Here is a 22,450-nt window from a genome sequence, read left to right as displayed (position 1 = left end):
GTGTGCACATCACCGCAGCGGGAAGTGCACACAATAACGAATGGCCGCGAATACTCGCGACCTACAGTACATGGGTAGGTACACAATATTACATAAAGTTAGCGCGTTATACACGGCACACGCGTCCGTACAGTGATAACGTTTTCACTGCAGAGCTGATTACACGTCCGGCGGGCGATTTCAGGACGGCGACTTGTCCGCGTGCTGAGCGCTTTGTGATTTCCTGCTGTTTGCGCTGCATCTGTTCAACGTCCTGCTGCTCTCGATGTGCACCAGACCCACTTCGGCGCCAGCCAACAGTCGGCGGATCGCCTGCAACTTGCGACGCGATCGGCCCTGCGTCCGGTGGTCGCGGGCGAGCCGTTGCTGGATCTGTCGTTCCCGAGACGTGTTGGCAGCCAACCCTTTCTCGAAATGCTGCACGTTGTCCACCATGCCCAGCACTTTGTCCGACGCAGCTTTTAAGTAGCTACGGCACGAAGAAATTACCAAAATTATTATATTATAATATTATACTTTATAGTGTTTTATTGTGGGTATACGCTAATACGCGCAATACCAGCTACGTTATTAATAGCTATCCGATCGATCGGTGCTGCGATTTCATAATGTGTCCGTCTGTTCTACAGCGTATTTTATTTGCTTGGCTATTGACGGAATAGGATACGAGCAAGGCTGAGAAATGAAAAAATTCAAGTTACGCACTCCGATGGTTACTTTTTTCTTTCACAATAACTATATTAACTATGGCTACATTTTGACTTAATTTAATATGTGGAGTTATTGGTATTCAATTAAAATCACACAATATGGATCTGTGAAACAATAATACAAGGACTCTTGAACGTGTCTATACTATTTCAGAAGTATACCTATTGCAGGGCAATGTATTTCGGTTATTATCGTAAATTCGATGAACCGCTGGAATCATAAATCGGCTTAATAACATTAATTAGATACTTTTTAACATGTCCAATTACTAAATTGAGTAATTCAATCCGCTCGAGCGTTATACAGAAGTATATAAGATAAAGTGATTAATTACCGTATCGCTAATGTATATTATGATAATACTATCACTAGAAACAATACTACAGATCTTAATTGAGTTTAGTCGATTTAAAAGAAGTAAAATAAAAACAACAGTTCCCGGGCTTATGGTATTGTCGTGCATCATGTTACATATTTTTTATTCAAAATTTACCCATTCGATTGGTTTCATGCTTATGTAATTCATAATATTCGACTAAAATCTGGAGAAGCGATGTTGATGATTTACATATATCTCCGTACGTACGTCGATCGGGTCGGCTATTAAGCCATCACTCGATGATAATAAAATAATAATAATACTATCGTGAAATCAACTATCAGAAGAGTGTCGTAGTGTTGATAGTTACTATTACATTATATTATATCTACTTATTAACCCTCACACTATAATGTATGCATGATAGTACTTTCACGACAGCAACTATCTCATTTTTCTATCATCGTGTAACCGCGGTTTAATGCTTGGTTCATGGTTGTATGAAATATTATAATGGTATCACCGCACCTGTATTTCTCTCTCTCCAACACGGCCATTTTTCGTTCACGTTGCTGAGCAGTGTTCAACGCCGCAACTGCTTTGCTCAGCTGATTAGTCAGCCGCATCACCTGATCGCGAAGTCCATCAGCAACTGCCGAGAAACCAACGGTAGAAGAAGCGTATATGGTGGACTCGTTGACGTCTTCGTCGCTAGAAGAGACGCGAGTTGAAGTCTCTACTCGAGTCATATTTTCTTTTCGGGTCGTAGATTCACTAAAAGTCGTAAATTCACACCGTGTCGTAAGCTGGCTCTGGGTCGAAGGCGGATCCTGGGTTGAAAAACTGCTCTGGGACGAAGATTGGCATCTGGATGTATGTTCGTGATGTAATTGAAATTCGGCCCGGGTCGATGATTCGCTTCGAGGTGGTTCGGTCCGGGATACTTCTCTAGAAGATATGATTTTTGTAACCATGTTTTCGTCGGTAGACGAAGAAACAACTGCGATCGTCAGATACGCCACCGCCAACAAAAACATTAACTGCCGGTGTCGGCTCATAAGTGCGTTGCTAACGACTGTAACGAGGTAAGTATATTAATAGACGTAGTTACAATAAAACGCTTCAAGTTCGAGAACCACAACTGTTGCAAAGCTTCACGAATGCTATTAATCCGGCAAGATTTTCCGACTCGACATATTGTGTAGTGTCGAAACAATCCACAATGTAATTGATGCGTATATCATTGATCAATATAACAGTCAATCGAAATCGTGTTATATCGTATGACTTTACTAAGGTAACAATATATATATTTAAATGTTTAAAAGAAAATACAAGTGGAGTGTGCGTGTTATATGGGCAGAGGTGGACGGCCTTATGTCATATATAATATGTACATGTATACGATCCGGTTCCCGGGCAACCTGAAGTAACACGTCACGATTCTCGCCGAGAGAAACTTTAGATGTTTGTTAATAATCATATTGTTAGATATATAATATTGTATACACTATACCTTAATACCAGCCGTATTTATGTATGACGGGTCTTGTTGTCCACCTCGTTCACGTGAGATTTCGATCCTTCCGCAGAACGTATTGAAAAAAATTTAAATAACGTGTGTCATTTATGCCATTCATTCAAATCATTGTGGATCTCTTGACAACCTAAAAATCGTATCAAAATAGATTTTTTTTTTGTGTGACGTTGCGACATAGAAGGAATATAATTTATTGTATATTTGCATGTAGGTACCTACCTATACTTATTCTTAACTAGGTTGGAATTTTCTAGTCTGCGAGTCACACACCACCCTCATACATTATTATAATAAGGTATCAGATAGATATAATAATATTATTTTATATCGGTCGAATGTGTTTAAGCTGATTTCTGAAAACTCGTTTGCTACGCTTTATTTTACATGTATTATTGCACTTATTCTGAAAATGTTTCAGTGAAAAAATACACTTGAGATTAATAGTAGGTATGCTTTATTGTTTACTATAAGGTATAGATATTAGGTACATGATGCAATATAAAACTTTTGAGAATGTTTCTCAACATTCTGAATGCTAGGTACCTAATTAATTATTAGGTATCATAACCATATAATAATATATCATTTAAGAATGTGTGGTTTTAAAAGTAATGATTTTTTTATGTTACATAATATAATTATTATATTATATCATTATCGCGTATAATATCATTCATGTTAAATACGCATTTTATTATTATGATACACGTCATGTAAATAGGGAAGTCATGGGTGGACAGAATTGACAGGAATAGGATAATATAATAATAATAGAAAATAAAAAAATCTAATCTCAACTATCCCACACGCATTAGGTATCTGTATTTTATATTATTGTTTAATATTTCACAGGACTCGAACGCAAGAGTAAATCAATTACGCGACGGCGACTACGTGTTATTATTATTATGTTTACACTTCGAGCATTCGTTACTATATTATATTATTAGATACACGAGTAAGACTTCAATATTCGGTTTTTATTCTCCTGCCCTCTTATACGTATAACACATAAAACCCACACACCACTCCATTTATAATATTTCCAAATCGTCATTCAGACAGTTCCCATCATCATTGTGCTGTCCTTGATTCTACTAGTTCAAGGATCTCATTCCGGATTTTCACGCTGCTCCTGTTCCGTTAACCGATCGAAGAAGACCGGCGTGTTTGTGTTACCTACTCATATAGTCGATTTTTTATCACCGCGTACAGTTAATGTTTAAGTATAATGTATAAATACTATTATTGCAATATCCGACTTTGGTGAGAAACAAATCTAAACAATATATATTTAATGTTTAATGGTGTAAATATAATAATTTAGTTGATATGTATATACAATAATACCAGTTGTGAGTATTCCTTTGACTAAGTTAACAAATATTTCATAAGCCACCATGGCACCAAAACGCAATGTACCATGTACCTATATCAATAAAATGTTCACATAAATTATTATCGGGCTTATCGACACGGTGGAATTAATTTATATTATTTATAGTCAGTTTTTTTAATGATATCATATATTAAGAGTGCAAGACTGCAGCGATCGGCAAAGTAAAATTATTATAATTTATATACGTAAGTTTGAATTAGTACATGGAATTCAAACAACGCGATTTGCGTGTTTTGCGAGAATTTAAGTAATAATGAAATCGTGTGTCAGAGGGTCTATAATAAAACGAACGTAGAACACACCTCTACAGTTGGCCAATTTAAATCCATTTTATATTTATATTCTACCTGTTACATGTATGAACAGTAAAATTAACGTGTAGGCACATTATTCTAACTGTTTTAATGTACATTAGCGGACATTATAAGCGTATAATATAATATCCACGCGTCTTGTGTACACAATATTTAGGTACCTACGTAATAGGTATATAATATGTGTTACGCCGAATGGAGGAATTATATATGTCATCAAGAAAGCAATTTACTAAGCGTTTTAATAACATATTTTCAGATCACCGACGCTAAAATAACATGAACTCAAATTGGAAACACAACTTAAGGGACGCTATGAAGTGTGCTAAAAATCACGTCCTCAATAATAATTTAACGACTTACACAGAATGTCGTTTGAAAACATTTTTGGTATTTTCCACTACTCCTTCATAGACACTATATATTAAGTATATAATATTATATATATTATAATACAAGCTTATTATTACGTGTTCGGTGATGTACTCGTATATATATATACATATACAGGTACACTGCAGCTATTACGTTTAGGAAACAAGCGTACCGCCGTTGCACAATAATTATTGTTTTGTCGCGTCTGTACATGAATATAATATTATATTTAGGAGGAACCTACGTTGCTGAACAATAAATAAAATTGTAAATGTTTTTTGTTTCGGCGTCATCGTCCGGCGCGCGCTCAATGAAAGCGTGGTGGTCTCCTGCAGGCCTCTGCACGCCTCACACTCTTCACCATAGGTACTTTGTATGTGTAATGGCGTAAGTACTTATACACACACACACACACACACAGTGTAATTGTGTACTACCGGCTACTATATATCTATACTCGTGCACATATACGTACAAATAATGTGCCCCGAAGTTAATGATTGTACCAGCTAGGTGCCTATACATCTATACATATACGAGCAGATCCGGCAATTAAGGTCGCGGATCACGCATTATATATATTATTTTTTATACACCTGCGTATTGTGATGTCTAGCCCGATGTAGACAAATATAATATATGGCTTATTATTGTGCTATAATATTATCGTGACTCGAAAAAATGAAACACAGATTTAAATAAATAACACATCATGTCTTAAACGTTCATGCCAGAGTAAAAAAACTACTAATAATTAGTTATTTTATGTATCTACCTAATAAGTAGGTATGTTTTACAATTTAATATTTTAAGTTCATTATTGCTCATTTTAATAATTATAACAATAGTTTTTACTGGTTTATAAAAAAAAAAAAAAATAGGAGGTATATATAATGATATTTTATACAATATTATGTTTCATCTGCTTTTTTAAAATTAAATTAAATTAACACATTACATTGTTTAATCAGATGTTGTTAGTACCTAGTTAATTTTAACATTTTATCCACTATTCGACCATCGTGATGGTTATGATCTATATTTGGTCTTGATGCACGATTTTTAATCTTTTTTCTACCTACCTTAAATCGAGAAATGCTAACAATGTCTGATTCCCTACTTTTACCCTGACAAAATATTATACATGACAATACAAAAACTGTACTAAAACGAAATATAGAGCATAGAAATATTATACATTAGAAAAGGTGCATTTCTCATATTAATGACGTATAATTTAGGCTGATTAGGCATTTTGAGCGTAGCTTCAGCATCATCTTGCGCCTCTACGTCTGAGAATGTGTTTTTATGTTAATATAAGAAGAAACACAGTTGAGCATGCGCGTTGAACACGCGTGAGAGACGGTTTTTAATGGTTTTTTTTTCAAATTTTGACGCTTTTCCCCTCGAACCAGGTCAACGTGCCCGACGGCAGTGATACAATAGGTATAAAGTCTCTGCCGGTCCTATCGCTAGTCGCGGTGATGGAAGACGACCGCCTGCTGACGAATCGGACGAAACGCTCGCGCGGAACCATCGCGGCGGCGGTGGCTGGTACACGCGTCCTTGGACGACGACCGCGACCACGATCATCATAGCGTCTAACGGTATAATATGGCGGCGGCGCGGCATACGTTTTTCCGTACGGAAAAATAATATTGGAAAAAAAAATAATAATAGAACGCATCGCCACCGCGCCCCGCGATGACGGGAAATCTCGGTATGATATTATATGGTCGAGACGTGCGCGTCCTTGGGCGAACACGATCTTGGTTATAATAAAATATTATAATAATAATCCGACGGCCCACTCGAGGGAAAATAATAATAATAAAAAAACGTAGTCGCGTATAAAAACTTAGACACAGAGAAAGAAAAATAGAGATAGAGTGAAAGAGAGAGAGAGAGAGAGTGAGAGAGAGGGTGGGACAGAGACAGAGTGAATCGGACTGACGACCGGCCAGTGTCGGTGGTAACGGGACGTGCCATCGTAGTCGTCGCCGCAGTCCCCTCCCGCCACTCCAACATCATCGTCACGGTCCGTACTCGACCGCCGCTGTATACGCTCTAGTACACACGGAGAATCTCGACGCGGCGGAAAGAAAAACGTGTTTTTTATTATTCTTTCTTTCTATCTTTCTTTTTTGCTTTCTTTCTTTCTTTCTTTCTTTCCGCATGTCCACTGCACACACGCACATCGCATAACATTTATGTTATACGCATAGTATGCTGTGTCTTTTTTTAGTGTGCGCGAGCTGTAATAAAAATAATAATAATAATCAAACGAGCTCTCCGACCGTCACCCCCAACCCCTACCAGCCATGGATTTTCAATCGATTTGCACCGATGCTCGATGATACGTCTCACTATAATAATAATTAACATATTATTAGGTGTATAATTTGTTGTACTATTTTTGCAATCTTCCCAACCGTGTGTAAACGTAAATTGTATATAATTGTTGAATTATATCATACACTGTACTTATTATACTTATATAGTTATGTATTAAATTTAAGGATAATAGTTTGTATTTAAGAACTCATGAAAATATATATTGTAGTTTTCATATATTCAGTAAACATTTTCATAAAATATTTGAATTGTTTAGTTTTTATTAATTTGCAGAAATAAAAATAAAAATATTTAACGTTTTCTTTGCTTGTGCCAACCTTCATACTCTCCTCATTTAATTTTATACCCGGTGATTAATCAGTAAATTATTTGACAATCCTGTATAGGAAAAATAATATGTACCTACCTATGTTTCATATGTAGTCTACTTGTGTTCGAATTTGTTCGTCTACCAAATTTAAAAATCTCATCATTATTCGTTACTATCAAATATTGGTTGCATATGGTGACATTATGGCTATTACGGTATCTACTTACCTAAATGTGTATTGTAAAACAATTCTTTTAAATTTTTCAAACGCTAATAATTATAACTAACAATATTTCTGAAGAAAATATTATATTATTATTATATACCTACATGTCATGATAAAATATTTTCAGTCAATGCGTGATGTAGAATAATCGTTAGGTAGTTTTATAAGTTTCGTCTTCACGCGTGTTTTTTGATAAACTATGTTTTTATATTTGCGAGGTTTGAGTACCTTTTCCGCGTCATCGCGCACTCTGAAATTCGTTATCGAAGTTGTGAACTAATATGGTAATATTTCGTCTACATGTATAATAAATATCTATATATATTTCTGGATTATTTATTTTCATTCAATTTTAAAACAATCAGATATTGTAAAAGCATTGTACAAACTACAAATACTTGGTGTATTGAAACGATTACATTAGTAAACTAAAAAAAAAAAATTCAGAAGTTAGAGATAAATATTCGCGTGACGCGAAAATTTGAGCTACAGTGCTAGTATCCATGTATAGTATGTAGGGTTCACCGAATATGATATTTTGTAAATAATATAATGCATTTTTTTTTAAACTTTAAGCTGTAATATGTTAAGTTACACGTTTACCATTCTTATTATTATCTCATCTTCTGATTATAATACTTTATTTTTTCAATGTTACTATATTAAATGTGTGTATAGGTTTGTTAATATATGTATATAATATTCCATATATGTTATTGAACTGTTATCGTATAATGTATCCTGTAACTATTTTATATAAAATAAAATTCATTAGAATTATATAGAATCAATGAGGAGTGAGGAGACATGATACATAGATAGATTATAATTGATTGATTAAACTAAAGTTAGTACAGTATTTTATACACCTAATGAATAGTAAAAACTGCTGATATGAGAGTAGAGTCCCGTTGTATGTGAATCCCTATTTTTATAAAAAAATAAAACTTAAAAGCAATGACAAAACATCATCGTATTTAATTAAATTATGGATCTGAGTATAAAGCGTTTAAATTTATTTGTTTTACATCATCTCTAGACTTAAAAAAATGTTTGAATTATCCAGGTAATTAAAAAAACATATTAGATTTTTAAAGCATCAATTGTTAAAATTGTCCTTAATTTTATTTACAAACGATCAGATGTTGATAGAGCTGCATGCAACTTAAACTTTCACAGGAGCACTCTTTCTACCCAAAAAACAGTGTCCACTGCAGAAAAAGATAAAAAAACCAATCATAAACTGTCATCCTTAAATCAATAGAAATATGTTGTGTTTTGTAGGCAATGATACAAAATTTGATTATCATTATTTGTTCAATGTCAAACAGTTATTATTAGTCATTTTTTTTTTCTACAAATATACAGATAAATATGTGAATATAATTTATTATCCACCATGACGAATTAACTCAGATTTGTCGTTATAATTCCTCAACACGCGTTTTTGTTTTACCGGTTTTGTTTTAATTCTTCCGCATGCTGTATTTATAGTATACGATTTCTCCTTTGGAACTCAGTATACCTACTAAAAACAAACCTATTAACTTTACCAATCTCGACGCTGTGTTCGTATTCGGGTATTCCTCGCTTTTAATTAAAACAAAAAAATATAATGACTTTATAATATCCACATGACGGTATAGGTACCGTTACAACTCTCGTGTCCGTCATAATAAAAACATTTTTTTAATTGGTTACATCCTTTGAGCGTTTTGAAAACGATATCACACTATTATTAAAGCTTCGCAATTTTCGCTCAACCATCAATATTTTTTTACAATTCAATTTTGTTTACTGATAGTGTTCTGATAAAATTATATTTTTATTTTATTAAATAATATATTACAATCGAATATGTTTTTTAATTAATTCTGTTTCAAACTACGTTCAAATATTTAAACAAATTCAAATAATGGTATAATCATTCAGACATGATGCTGGACAATGTTTTCTGCAGTTGCAGAAACTAATGTTATGTAGGTCAACACAATGGCAAATATTTTTAGTCTATAAAATAGTGTGTGAATCATACGATAAACAAATTAAATATTAAATATAAATGATTCAAATCATGGAAATTTACATATATTTAACATTAGTTGTTAAAATTAAATTGAATCTTCTTCGATGTAATCATAATCCATCATAGATCTCTAACATGCTAATTTTTTTTCTTCTAGAAACTTCGAATTTAAATTATGTATATAGCTGCGTATGTTTATTCTGTATATTATCATTGAACCACGCATCGTCTATCTATAATTTCGACCATTCGGGCGTTGGCTCAATGAGCTGACCTAATGATAATAATATATTATAATGATTTATTTTAATACACTCCGCGGTATTAACTATAATACATGAAGAGAACAAATTGAATATTATTAATTATGACGAAACCATCAATTTTTATTAATTTAGTATGTATAATCCTTTAGTGACGTTAATGTTTGAAAGTAATATAATAGTATAATTTCAAATTAAAATTTTAATTGGATAGGTAGTTTTTTATGGTCCATTTAAACAGAAATTATTTTCACTTAAACATTTATAACACACTTGATTTATCACGTGGTAAGAATATTTTGTAGACAATATATTTATAATAGAACTCCATTATATGGTTCAAGCTTTCCTAGTAAATTAAATAGTGGTTATATTGTCAGTTATAGATCATTAACATGCCCAAATTCAATAGTATTCGGAACTGAAAAAGTGGTCGTATTTATTTTCAGTTTTACAATCGTAACTGGTACATACTTTTCTAGTTTTCAATAGATTTTAAAATCTTTTTTATTGTATTTTTAATTAAGTTATTAACATTGTAAACATTAAATATTTACTTTAATCTTAAATAGGATATATAAATAAACACAACACAAAGACCAATACGTCTTTGGCCCGGAACCAATTCGGTTATTATTTTTTATATTGGAATGTGAGTGCCGTTCCGAACATGTGGATATATACCTATACGGCTATACCTACCTATAGTAGCAGCAATAGTATAGTAATAGTACCAAAAGACTATTGTAGAAGTAGTATAGTATTAGTAGCTATGGTAGTAGTGGTGGTACTGTCTAGGAAACGATTGAAATGAGTGGGTCGACCGGGGCAGTACCGTTGAAAAATCCATAGATCGAGTCAACAATTTGTTTAATAATTTCCAAAGATAAGACCAGCATCCTGTCAATCAACTACTATTTTAAAGCTTGATCGAAAATATAAATTCACTTTTCGTTTGAAATATATTATAATCTACGATACCGGCGCAGCTATGTTAAATACCTATTTATATATATAATAAAAAACCGAAACACCGACTCATAATATATTTATGACGTATAATTTTAACATAATTTCTTATTCACTAAACCGAGTTTCACTAGCCTCGAAATCATATAATATATTGTGTTATATATATAAACTATGTAAGATTGATATTATAGATATACCAGATAGCTCTAGTCCATATTTATATGTATGAAAAAAATTGTTTTGTTAAAGCACATAAATAGTTATTCGCCTCCAGGCAGCTGCATAGAACTCGGGGCGTATAACTATATTGCGAGTTAGGTTTTTTACATTTAGTAAATACCATATAAATATAATATTTTATAATGCCATATAGTATGTACTATGTACATTGTAAAACACGACCGAGTGCGTATAACGTTACTAAAAAATTCCGCGCCTGTCACCCGGAATACAGCTCCACGCGAATGACGTTTTTTTTTGTATTTTTTTCATACCGTCTGTGCTCCGCAATGGTGTGCATGTGCATGTGACTACTCCAAAATCATATAATAACAAGCCGGCCAACTAAATTATATATTATATATACGCGTACGTGCAAGTCTGCAGATTATGAGCGTTTGACCTACATATTGTAATATAATATTTATAGTCTCCTGCGAGTCGTGCATATGACATGTATATGCATAGCAATGCACTTGATGGATGAACTACATTCATAATATACATCGTAGAAAATTAAAACACCCCTAAACACGTATAGAGACATGGACCGATTGAGCGGATCTGCATAACAATAACATATTAAAAAATATGTATAGCGTTATATTTGGAATATAATAATATAATATCAAACTTAAGTAGGTGCTTAATATTTTGGAGTGATGCGTATTATAGCGGGGTACAAGCGGATTTCGCAAAATAAATATTATGTAAGTACGCGATATAGATGTACGCGGCGATGAGGAAAAATATTAAAAACCATTAATCATATGCATTATACTTTTATATATAACAGGTATACCTTTATGTATATAATAATATATTAATGGTATATATATATATATATATATATATATACGCATCATATTATTAGCTGCTTGGTGCCGGAGTTGCAACGAGCCTGACGGAAGTGCCTACTCGGCGTTATAGTAATAATAGTAATATATATATATGTAGGTACGCGTTTGGCATTTACGCGTGTTTAGATTTCGATGGCCTCCATGACCCAAGTCGAAAACGGACGCGTGCACATAATAAACGCATGTCGATTTTTATCGGAGTCGTGGTGAGATTTATTATAATATGCGACCGGCGAATTCCTAGAAAGTCCTATATTATGATGCTATACCTACATTTATAATATAATATACGTGTAGACGTGTAGTATAATAATATTATATACGTATTGTAATGAATCGCATGTCGCGCTCGCGACAGAAACGTTTTTGGCGAAACGATCTAACACTTTATAGCTATATTGCAGCAGCTGTTGAATAGGTAATAATAATAATAATAATCGTTATTATTAATATAATATTAAAAAGTCATTGATGACTTGGGTAGTTATACAACCGTATAGGAGTCGTCGTTCGCGAAAGAAAAACTAAGGCTTTGCAGGTTACGCCGTGACGAAAATTACTGTCGTACTTCTAGATTTTAAAATATTATTGAAGATTTTATATTGGTTTTTGCATCCTCGGATGAAGCCTATATAGCCATTACCCACCGAGATTAATATTCACCTTTCTCAGCATGGGACTGGTTTTGCATGATACTCATAAAGGCTGTAGGTAAATTTAAAAGTCGTTTTATGACGGAATATAATATTTTCAATGCGTTTGCTTGAGGCATAGGTATTAAGGGGAAGTCACACCCACGTATGTTGTCTCTGTCTTACACACGTACGACGTAGCAACTTACCAGTTTCAATAGTATGGCGTTAGTTTTAATATAAGAATGAAACGATTTAAAAGTAAGATTATTATACCAAGTCCCCCGTGTAGGATTTTATTGATATTATAGTTTTAAGCAAGCTATGACCTTTTTTAAACTGTAAAAAATTTGCAATGTCGTGCGACGTCTTCTTTCCTCTTAATGCTGTTTGTAAATGATGATAAATGATATTATTATTATCATATTCCGTTACACATTAAATTTGAAGGGGAAAATATCACTGACATAATATGATTTATAGTTATACAACTCATACTGAGTTCAACATTTAGAAAAAATTAAATAGTGTACCTCTTCTCCCTATCTGAATACATCCCCGTAGGCCTAAATTAATAATATAATAAAGTACATTGTATACTATTTCTACGAATTTTCATCGACTTTTAAGATTTTTACGGATTTCATACAGGCTATCAAATATTAGGAGTTTATTCTTTTTGACATAATATTTTATCTACACTTGTTTATACTATACAACATCTATGTACATTGTACGCACAATGTATACAATCTGGCTACCTATTATATATATTGTTCTACAGTCGTATTATGACGAAATCTATGCGAAGTCTACACTATATATCATATTATAATATAATGTGTGTGTGTGTGTGTATATATTATACATTCGTAAGGAATAATAACGTAAAAAAAAAACAAAAAAAAAATTGTATTACATTATAATAATTTTGTTTTTTATTTTCAGCTCACCGGTCATGTGGAACAAATCGTCAGGCGTAAAAACGTTTAATCAACGTGACTGTCAGCCATCATATACATATTTGCTGCAGGTAAGCGGTCAGAATTTGACACACAAAGTTTTTCACCCCACCATATAGGTATCGAATAATGCAATATAATACCGAATAATTTATTTAAAAAAAAAAAAATAAATAAAAAACTGGTCGCTTACCAATATTAATAATAATATTAAATATTATATTTTTAATTCACGGTGTGATACAGGTGTCTAAAATTGGCACTGCGTTTTACCTGTCATTGCGTGTAAAATAATATGATATATTATAAAACCTACCTTTACCAGCTCACATGTATATTATGCATATCAAGTGAAAAGATGGCTGGGCAGACAAAGCTCTTTTTTTGCGGACTTATTATCCGCAAGCGTACTCTAGTAAAACCGGCTGAGTAAAATGATCAGTTTTTAGTGTATAATACTATATATACTCATAGTTTAGTTTTATTATTATTTTTGTATTATTTTCACCATTATTTCGGCCTGCACAATATCAACTGTAAAATACGTAGGGTGCAAAAAATATCTCATATTTGTTTCTTAATTATTGTAAAATGATAAATATTATATGTACCTTGATAAATATAAGGTTATAAATGCCTGTTTGATCGTTAGTAAATTAAAGCTCGGTATGAAGCACAAATCCGTTGTCATTGATCATTTTTTGCATTTACAAGATTAATTAATAATCATATACCAATAAGTTAAATTAACACTATACACTAAAATTTATTTGAAACGAAATTATACTTAAGAATAAGAGATATTTTTTGTTACATAAGTTTCTACTGTTTATAGACGCTTCCTCTGCTAAAATTTTACATCAATTAATTTTGAAACAATTTAAAAATCCCATGAATTAAGCAAGCAATTAATATGCAATTATTTTACAAGTAAAATTTACTCTTCACATTACTTCCGGCTACTGAAATTGTGCTACTTTCTAATTTCCTCAAAACTTTTCTTCTTCTTATATTAAGTTGAGTATATACATATAGATTATAGGTAGATAACAATAAATATTCTTTTTTGTTGAGTTAAGTAAAAATTTGATTTAGGTTGAATTCTTAAATTAAAATAAGTAAAAATAATATATATTTTTATGTATATACAGATCTATATACTGTGAGAACATATCAAACTATTACGACTACTAAACCTCTTGTTACTCACCTTAGCTATAAATAACTGCCTGAAATCAGTTAACTAATCGCAGTCCTCTGAGAGGTGATAATGGAGTTTAACTAAAGATAACATAAGTATTTTTTCGAAAGAAATTAGTTTAAAACAATATGTATTTTTTTAGAACTTATTTACTCGTAAGATTAAACTCGTAAAAATATTAACAGTAATTAACCAATTAATGAAACCTTCAATGAATATAAATAACATCATAATAGTTCAGTATACATAATTAAATTGTGTAAGCATTAATCTCTGAATGTATCTTTAAAAATCAGTATAAAAAATATTATTAATAATAATATATTCACACTTGGTTAAATAAAAAAATTACTGAAAAAGTATTTTTAAAAAAACTTAATTAAATAATAAACAAATTTATGTATATAATACCAACTTAGTTCAGCCTTGGTGTATACATTGGCTGCTGAAATTCATTTTTTATTAACATTATATTTTATCTATATAATAATATACCTAATATATTACATATTCGGTAAATAATTTTACGATCAATATAATTAGGAGTTTTGAGTCAAGAAATCATCCATTGGTGGAACTTAAGTGGTTTCATGGCGTTGTATTGGTGAAAATATAAGTTGTTAACTTTTTTTTTTTAATTAGCTTTTTATGGTATAACAATTAGGTATGCGAACATAATATTTATGCAATCGACTATAAAATAAATTGTGAACTTATAACTGATTCTTTAACTGAAAATACCTTTTATGTACATCAGTTCGCTGTAAACCTGTAAACCTAACAGTGGCGGATTAAGCAATTTGCCGCCTACAAGCAGGACATTTGCCGTCGTTTCATTTTCAACTTTTTTTTTAAAGAACAAAATACATAAAGAAATACATTGCGTAAATAAATTATTAATTAACAAAAACATGCAACGTTGTATCGCCGTATCGGCCATCACGATAATGTATTTAAATACACCGTTCCCGGGAAAAACATAGTTTTGCTAATAATAAAAATTTAAGTTGATCGCGTTCACCGAAACCATTTCAGTATTCAATGAGTTAATAACCTAATGAGTAATGACTAATATTCATAAATTATAATATAATTTTATAAATACATTTTTTTTTAAGTGTGGCAAATTTGCTGCCCCGACAAATTTGCCGCTCCAATCACCTGATTACTTTGCCTGTAGGGTAACCCGCCACTAAAACCTAAGTAATCCACATTTAAGTAAATATAGTAAAAAATATTTTTCATTTTGAATATTATAATGGTTTGCATTTAGATGGGTAACTCGTGAATAATTTTTTAATTTAAAACATAAAAAAGGGATTTTAATCTATGAATTTAGTATTTATTGATTTATAAAGAAATTAAAACAATTAAAAACAAAATTTTAAATTGAATACATTTAATCGAGTTTCAAGAAATAATTTCGATACGTTTATGATAGTAGTTATAAGTTATTACTTACAAGGTTTTTCCTAAACTACTCAAATATTATTTTTATTTCTTAAATTTTGCATGATTTATTATTGTGTATTTATGTAAGTATTTTAAAAGTACTAATTATTTGATATAACTCACACATTATAAATCGACCAACTTTATAACATTATAATTATAGCTTGTTCGAATTCATTCAATATTAAATATACGCATAATAAACACTTTTATTAACTTTATATCTTAGCCAACGAGATAATAAAATAATAAAATATGAGTATAATATATAATAAGTATAATAATTGTGCCCTTTAAAAAAACAAAACACACCAATAAGACCTTGCGTTTGTAAATTAAAAGGAATCAGTCTTAAATATTAATGGATATCAAATATAATCACGAGTATTACAAAACATTTTTTTTTTTAATTTTTATTATTTTACGATATAGGTAGGTACCAATAAAAATTATCTTTTTTTTACTGCTATATACTCATAAGGTCAAAATATCTATATTAAAAAAAATAAAAATAAAAATAAAACTAGGCACTGTAAAAAAATTATAAAATGTTGGTTTTAATATCAATAGTGTCATTATTTTTGATTTAACATAATATCAATACATTATTATCTTTCTGAATGATCAGTATAATACGGTGTACTTTTTTAAGGATAGGAAAAGAAGTTTAAAGTCCCCACCATTTATATTTTATTCACGAGTAGGTATGTGTTTTTTTTATACATATATAACATATTATATACTCATAATCGATATTAATCATAACTCCCGCTGTTTGAATCGTTGTTGGATACTAATACATCATAACCTGAACGATTATGTTATGATATGTAATTATAAGAGCACTCAGAGTCACGACCTCGCGTGCATCCAACGTCTTTAGCCATGCTGGTGGGCTTATGACTTTTATTCGTGCGTATTGTAGGGATTCGTTTTTTAGATAACGGACAGTCATAAAAATATTTTGTTGTACCCATATTATAGTATATATTACTATCTGAAATACAACGACGATCATGAATTTCAGGTTTAGGCCGGGCGCATATTGAGACGCAGGCGACGCAGCACAGTGTAGGGCGACGCAGGGTAGGAAAAACTGGGCTACCTAAGTGAGCGCATATTACTATGCAGTTCTGACGTTTCACCGCCTAATATCAGTCACGAGCATGAGCGTGAGCGATAGTATGATGGCCGAAAATTTAATAAATTTAAGTTCTGAATCAGATTCTGATGACGAATTTGATGAACTTATTTTGTTATATTCGTTAACTAAACAAAAAAAAAGGTGGAAAAGTAATTTTATGAAAAAAAGACAAAGTCACGGTGAATTCAATTTGTCGTCGGAATTTTCTGACAAACAATTTTTGAACTACTTTCGCCTGGACCGAAATCAATTTAATGAAGTTCTTCATTTAATACGAGATACTATTTATTCATTTGGATGTAATGCTCAAAAGCCGATTGAACCCGAAGAAAAACTGGCAGTCTTTTTAAGGTAAGTTTTTTAAAATGAATTTGAAGTTTTAACAATAAAATTATAATAAACAATAATTACATTATTACTATACAATAAGGCCTAAGCATTGCAATTTTGTAAATTTTATTTTAACAACAAAGTAAAGAACCCAAAATAAAAACACGATCCTTTAGTTAATGATTTTATGTTATATTAATATGGTAAATCATATTTATTAATCTTCTGAAGTAAATTAAAAAAATTATTCTGTATAAGTCAATACTTAATATTATAATATTAGATAACTAGAAACAATAACTTGATGTAATAAAATTAAAAAAAATTATTCTGTATAAGTATTTATATAATGAACAATATCATCTTGGTTCTCAACATTTTCAGAAACTGAACTGTCGCGAGAAGTACTTGCACATGAACTTTCTCCGTATGACCACGTAGAAAAAGACTGAGGTTGACTGTAGATATTTTGTTGTATCTGTTGTGAGTGAAGTTCTTGAAAAGCATTATTTTGTTGAGAATTCAAAAGATCAGACTCTACTTGCGAAACAACTTCAAATAATTTATTTTTTATAGTAAGTTGAGACGCTGGTGGCATTTTATAAGTAGTTTGGTACATGGACATAAAGAAATGGTAAAGCGGATCATTTGGAGTTTTGAGGTCTACCAATTTTTGGCGTTCAATAGATCTTTCTTTGGCTCGTTGTTCGCGATTCGCTATAGACTGTTGAATTAAGGTGCCTATATCATTTTTTTTCATTTTTTTCTGTGGTTCTTTGAAAGTAAATTTCCTTCCAGCTGACGAAGGAGTATCTTTTAATTTTTCAACAGAATCTTCTCGTTCCTTGTTGCTGCGCACTTCATTATCTTCTTCCAGTTCATAATTATTCTCCAAGATTGGCGTCTGCTGTGTCTCTAAAATTTGACTAACTTCAGTGTCTGCATTGTCAGATTGTTCATCATCACTGTCAACTATATTGGCACTTCGCTTTCTGTTCTCCATGTATGGCAACAAAAACTCCATTTGTTTCTGGAATTTCCACTGTTTAACTGTCTCAGCTCCAGCTCCACTTTTAAACATTTTTTTTTGCCTTCGTAGAGCATCTCTGTGGCAGTTCCTCAGTTTGGTCCACATGGTTTTCACTGTTTCACCTGTAAAAACAATAAAATATTCTGAGCGGAGCGACTGACCGACCGTTTTCACTCAAAATCGTTTTTTTTATACAATGATTATATTATATCATTGGATTCAAATTTAACACTTGATAATGTATTGTTGTACTTGTATTTAAAGTAGTTAACCGAAATTGTTTAACTGCAAATTTCACATCTCTTTGATTAATAGTAGTAAAATGTAAAAATAATTTTATTAAAAAAACTGTTTTCCCTGTTGGTTACAGGTATTTAGCTTCAGGAGATAGTTACAAAAGTATAGCATATAGTTATAGAATGGGGGATCGAACTGTCTCAAAGATAATAAATGAAGTGGCCACTGCTATATGGAACAACATGCAACCAATATATTTACCAGAACCCACAATGGAAATGTGGAAATTGATCGCAAATGATTTTGAAAAGATATGGCAGTTTCCACACTGCATTGGCGCTCTAGATGGCAAACACATTGTGATTAAAAAACCACCCAAAAGCGGAACTTCATTTTATAATTATAAACAAACATTTTCCGTGGTTTTAATGGCAATAGTTGACGCTCACTACAAATTTATTAGTATTGATATAGGTTCTATGGGAAGATTCAGTGATGCAAATATATTTTCGAGTGGTGCTTTAGCAAAAAAACTTAATAAACAAACTTTAAGACTTCCACCACCAGCAGCTTTAACCGATTATGACCAAATATTACCCTATGCTTTTGTAGCAGATGAAGCGTTTCCACTAAGTGAAAATATTATGCGACCTTATCCAAATAGAAGTGTAACAAACAATTTTCAAAATAAAGTTTTTAATTATAGACTTTCTCGAGCACGGCAAACTGTTGAATGCACTTTTGGAATCTTGGCATCACGATTCCGAGTGTTTAGAAGACCTTTTGAAACTAAAATTGAAAGTGTTGATAATGTTGTAAAAGCAGCTTGTGTATTACACAATTTCTTAAGAAATGAAACAATAATTTTAAATAATATGCAAGGCGATAGTAGTGAAAATGAAATGCCGGAAAATCAATTACTGCCATTAACCAACAACAACACTAGAAGTGGATCAAATGCTTTTTGTGTAAGACAAAAGTACACAGATTATTTTAACACAGTGGGAAGCGTACCATGGCAATCGGATAGTGTTTCTAGGGGTAAATACTAACTACTTTTATTTGTAAAAATGTTGATATAATATACACTCTATAAAAACTATTTTATTTGTTTGTAATTTTTTTTTTTTATTATTATAATGTTCTACTAGGTATAAATTAATTTTCCACAATATTATAAACTTTACATTTCTATGAAAAATAAATACGTAAATCTTTACTTGTAATTACTGTTTATTAAGTTCATTATTATTAGTTATTACCTAATATATAATAATTTGGTATTCACAAATCAGTTGTAAAATAAATTAAAATCATCATTCACAATCAAAAAAAAAAAAAAGAAATGTAGTATAGTCATACAGAAATTTGTGACAAATATTGTTGATGTATAATATGATGTATATAGGACATAAGTATGTATAATACTATAATGTATAACCATGCGACGAAAGTGAATTTCCTATTTTAAATTGTGTGCGCCTGCTAATCAAATTATAATTAAACCAAGATAATGTTTAAAATTAGATAAAATCAAATCACATAAGTGAGTTTTTGTAAAATATCTTATCTGTACTTGATAAGTTTGTCGACATTTATAGATTTCAATAGTACACCGAACACTTTTCATCGTCTAGACAAATATTCATATTTCATATCTATATTACAATTTATACGTCGAACATTATAGCATGTTAAATGAATAAAAAAAATACCTACGAGTTTTCATAAAAAATATTGACTGATTAATATATATCAGTAAATTTGTTTGATTTTAGTGATATTAGTAATGAAAAAATATTAATTATAATAGTAATATAAATATTATTTTAGGTAATCTAAATCAATTGAATACTAGGTACTTACCATTACTTAATTTAAGTTCACTGGCAATCTTTTCCCATATTTCGTTTTTCAACTTGCCCTTCATATAGTCAGCATGACTAGTGTCAAATAAGACACTGTAATGTCTGACGGCTTCAATTAAAGTTTCTTCCATCGTAATTTTTAAAAAATGATGACTTAATTAACAAGTTTAATTAGTTAAATAAATATCGTAATAGCCAAAGCTCGTGGCACGTGTGCAGTAATCTGTGTCGCGAACACTACGTGACGCAGGCCAACATAGGCACAGCACTGCTCTGCCCTGCCCTGCCTCCCAATATGCGCTAATAAGTTCTAACTAATAGATTACAGAAAACTACGCTGCACTGCCCTACGCTGCGCTGCGTCGCCTGCGTCTCAATGTGCGCCCGGCCTTATAATAGTGAATACAGAGTGATTCACAATGTATGAAATCGGTTACCGATCACTCCCATGATTAAGAATTAATTCAAATTCTGATACTTGAAATTTTTAATCACACCCAAGACTATATTTTTCCGTTATATTATTTAAGGGATGATTCGTTGTGATAAAAACTTAACTTTTATTTAGGTTTGCCAATAACGATTGTTTTTTTTTTATTCTCTAATTATACTGCTACGAAAACATTAAGGTAGCTAAGTAGCAAAGTATATACATATATATAATCGATAATTACATAATTTTAAACAGAGTTTTATAGAGTTTCACTTAATGTGATCGCTATTATTAGGGTTCAGATTTAGATGCTTTAAAAATATCAAAAATAAATTGTATAAATTAAATTTTATTGCACTACGTACTATATTTTACTAAACTGTAACACTACCATAAAAATTGTATACAATAAAATCGGGCAATTGGTTGGTGCAACACTAAAATAATCTTCAGCCTTGTATAATAATTATTTAAAACCAGATTACCAGGTGTTAAATAGTCCAAATGGTTTATATTATGTAGTTCTATATTTATACTTTAATAAATTCAAATCGAAAAATAGGTCAAAAATATCATAATACATTTTAAAAATTCATTAAAAACCTCATAAATACTTTAAAATGTATAAGATCCGTAAAATGAAATAATCCCCCCCCCCCCAAAAAAAAATGTAATTTTTACATGGAATACTTGAAGCACATTTGTAGCTTGGAAAGCATCGAGTAAAATATTTAAAAAAAAATATGCAAATATTTTGAAATTCGAGCCCTATAACTGGTTATAATTATAATAGAGTGGCTTGGTGAGGCGCGGTCGTACGCTCAATCTGCGGAAACGCACTGAGCGTACGTACCGGCCGCAGTTGCTAGCTCCCGGATGGGTGACCACCCGGGATTTTTAGCAACATATCCTTGCCACACTTACACAAACACGTGTTACAACCCTACCCAATTAAAAACCTACAAACAAACATACACAAATAATCCCTACCGTACCACCCCACACCCAATGGCCTATGTTGCCGCGGGTTCTCCTTACAAAAAAAAAAAAATTATAATAGAATCCATTGTTAATATTTATTATTAAATAAATACCAAATCACATTATGTAAAAAATATTGAAAAATATTTTTTACTTCCTCCTCTTGGCCGCTAATAATATAATCGTTTAGTTTTGGCTATTAGTGACACTTGTGTGTCTTAAAAACTTACATGTTATACACAGTACACAGGTCATATACACATCAGTAGTCATCTGTAACGTCTTCATGTG

At 31.4% G+C, this 22,450-nt stretch overlaps 2 protein-coding genes across 3 annotated transcripts in view; one reads left to right on the top strand and one right to left on the bottom strand.

Annotated features, from left to right (window-relative positions):
• The window catches only part of LOC107162913 (uncharacterized), a 76,297-nt gene that overhangs the window by 22,806 nt on the left and 31,041 nt on the right, over positions 1–22,450 (top strand). For both annotated transcript variants that reach the window (XM_015510074.2, XM_015510073.2), the window contains exon 2: positions 13,470–13,554. The gene's annotated coding sequence lies outside the window, so the exon portion shown is untranslated. The remainder of the gene's footprint in view (positions 1–13,469; positions 13,555–22,450) is intronic.
• Positions 17,842–20,996, bottom strand: LOC149058416 (uncharacterized). Its single transcript, XM_089219235.1, has 2 exons — positions 20,744–20,996; positions 17,842–18,762 (listed from the first exon to the last, which is right to left on the bottom strand). The coding sequence occupies exons 1-2, from the start codon at positions 20,874–20,876 to the stop codon at positions 17,936–17,938; spliced, it is 960 nt and encodes a 319-aa protein (XP_089075361.1). The 5' UTR covers positions 20,877–20,996; the 3' UTR covers positions 17,842–17,935.

The sequence above is a fragment of the Diuraphis noxia genome, unplaced genomic scaffold, assembly GCF_037042655.1.
Source record: "Diuraphis noxia isolate RWA-SAM2 unplaced genomic scaffold, SU_Dnox_SAM2 contig0002, whole genome shotgun sequence".
In the NCBI taxonomy this organism is placed as follows: Eukaryota; Metazoa; Arthropoda; class Insecta; order Hemiptera; family Aphididae; genus Diuraphis; species Diuraphis noxia.
This window is presented reverse-complemented; position numbering and strand designations above follow the sequence as displayed.

What these genes read in the sequence shown, in the direction of transcription:
- LOC149058416 (XM_089219235.1), bottom strand. Translation starts at nt 20,876, where the DNA reads ATGGAAGAAACTTTAATTGAAGCCGTCAGACATTACAGTGTCTTATTT. An exon ending in TGAACTTAAATTAAGTAATG is followed by an intron (nt 18,763 to 20,743) that starts GTAAGTACCTAG and finishes TTGTTTTTACAG; the next exon opens with GTGAAACAGTGAAAACCATG.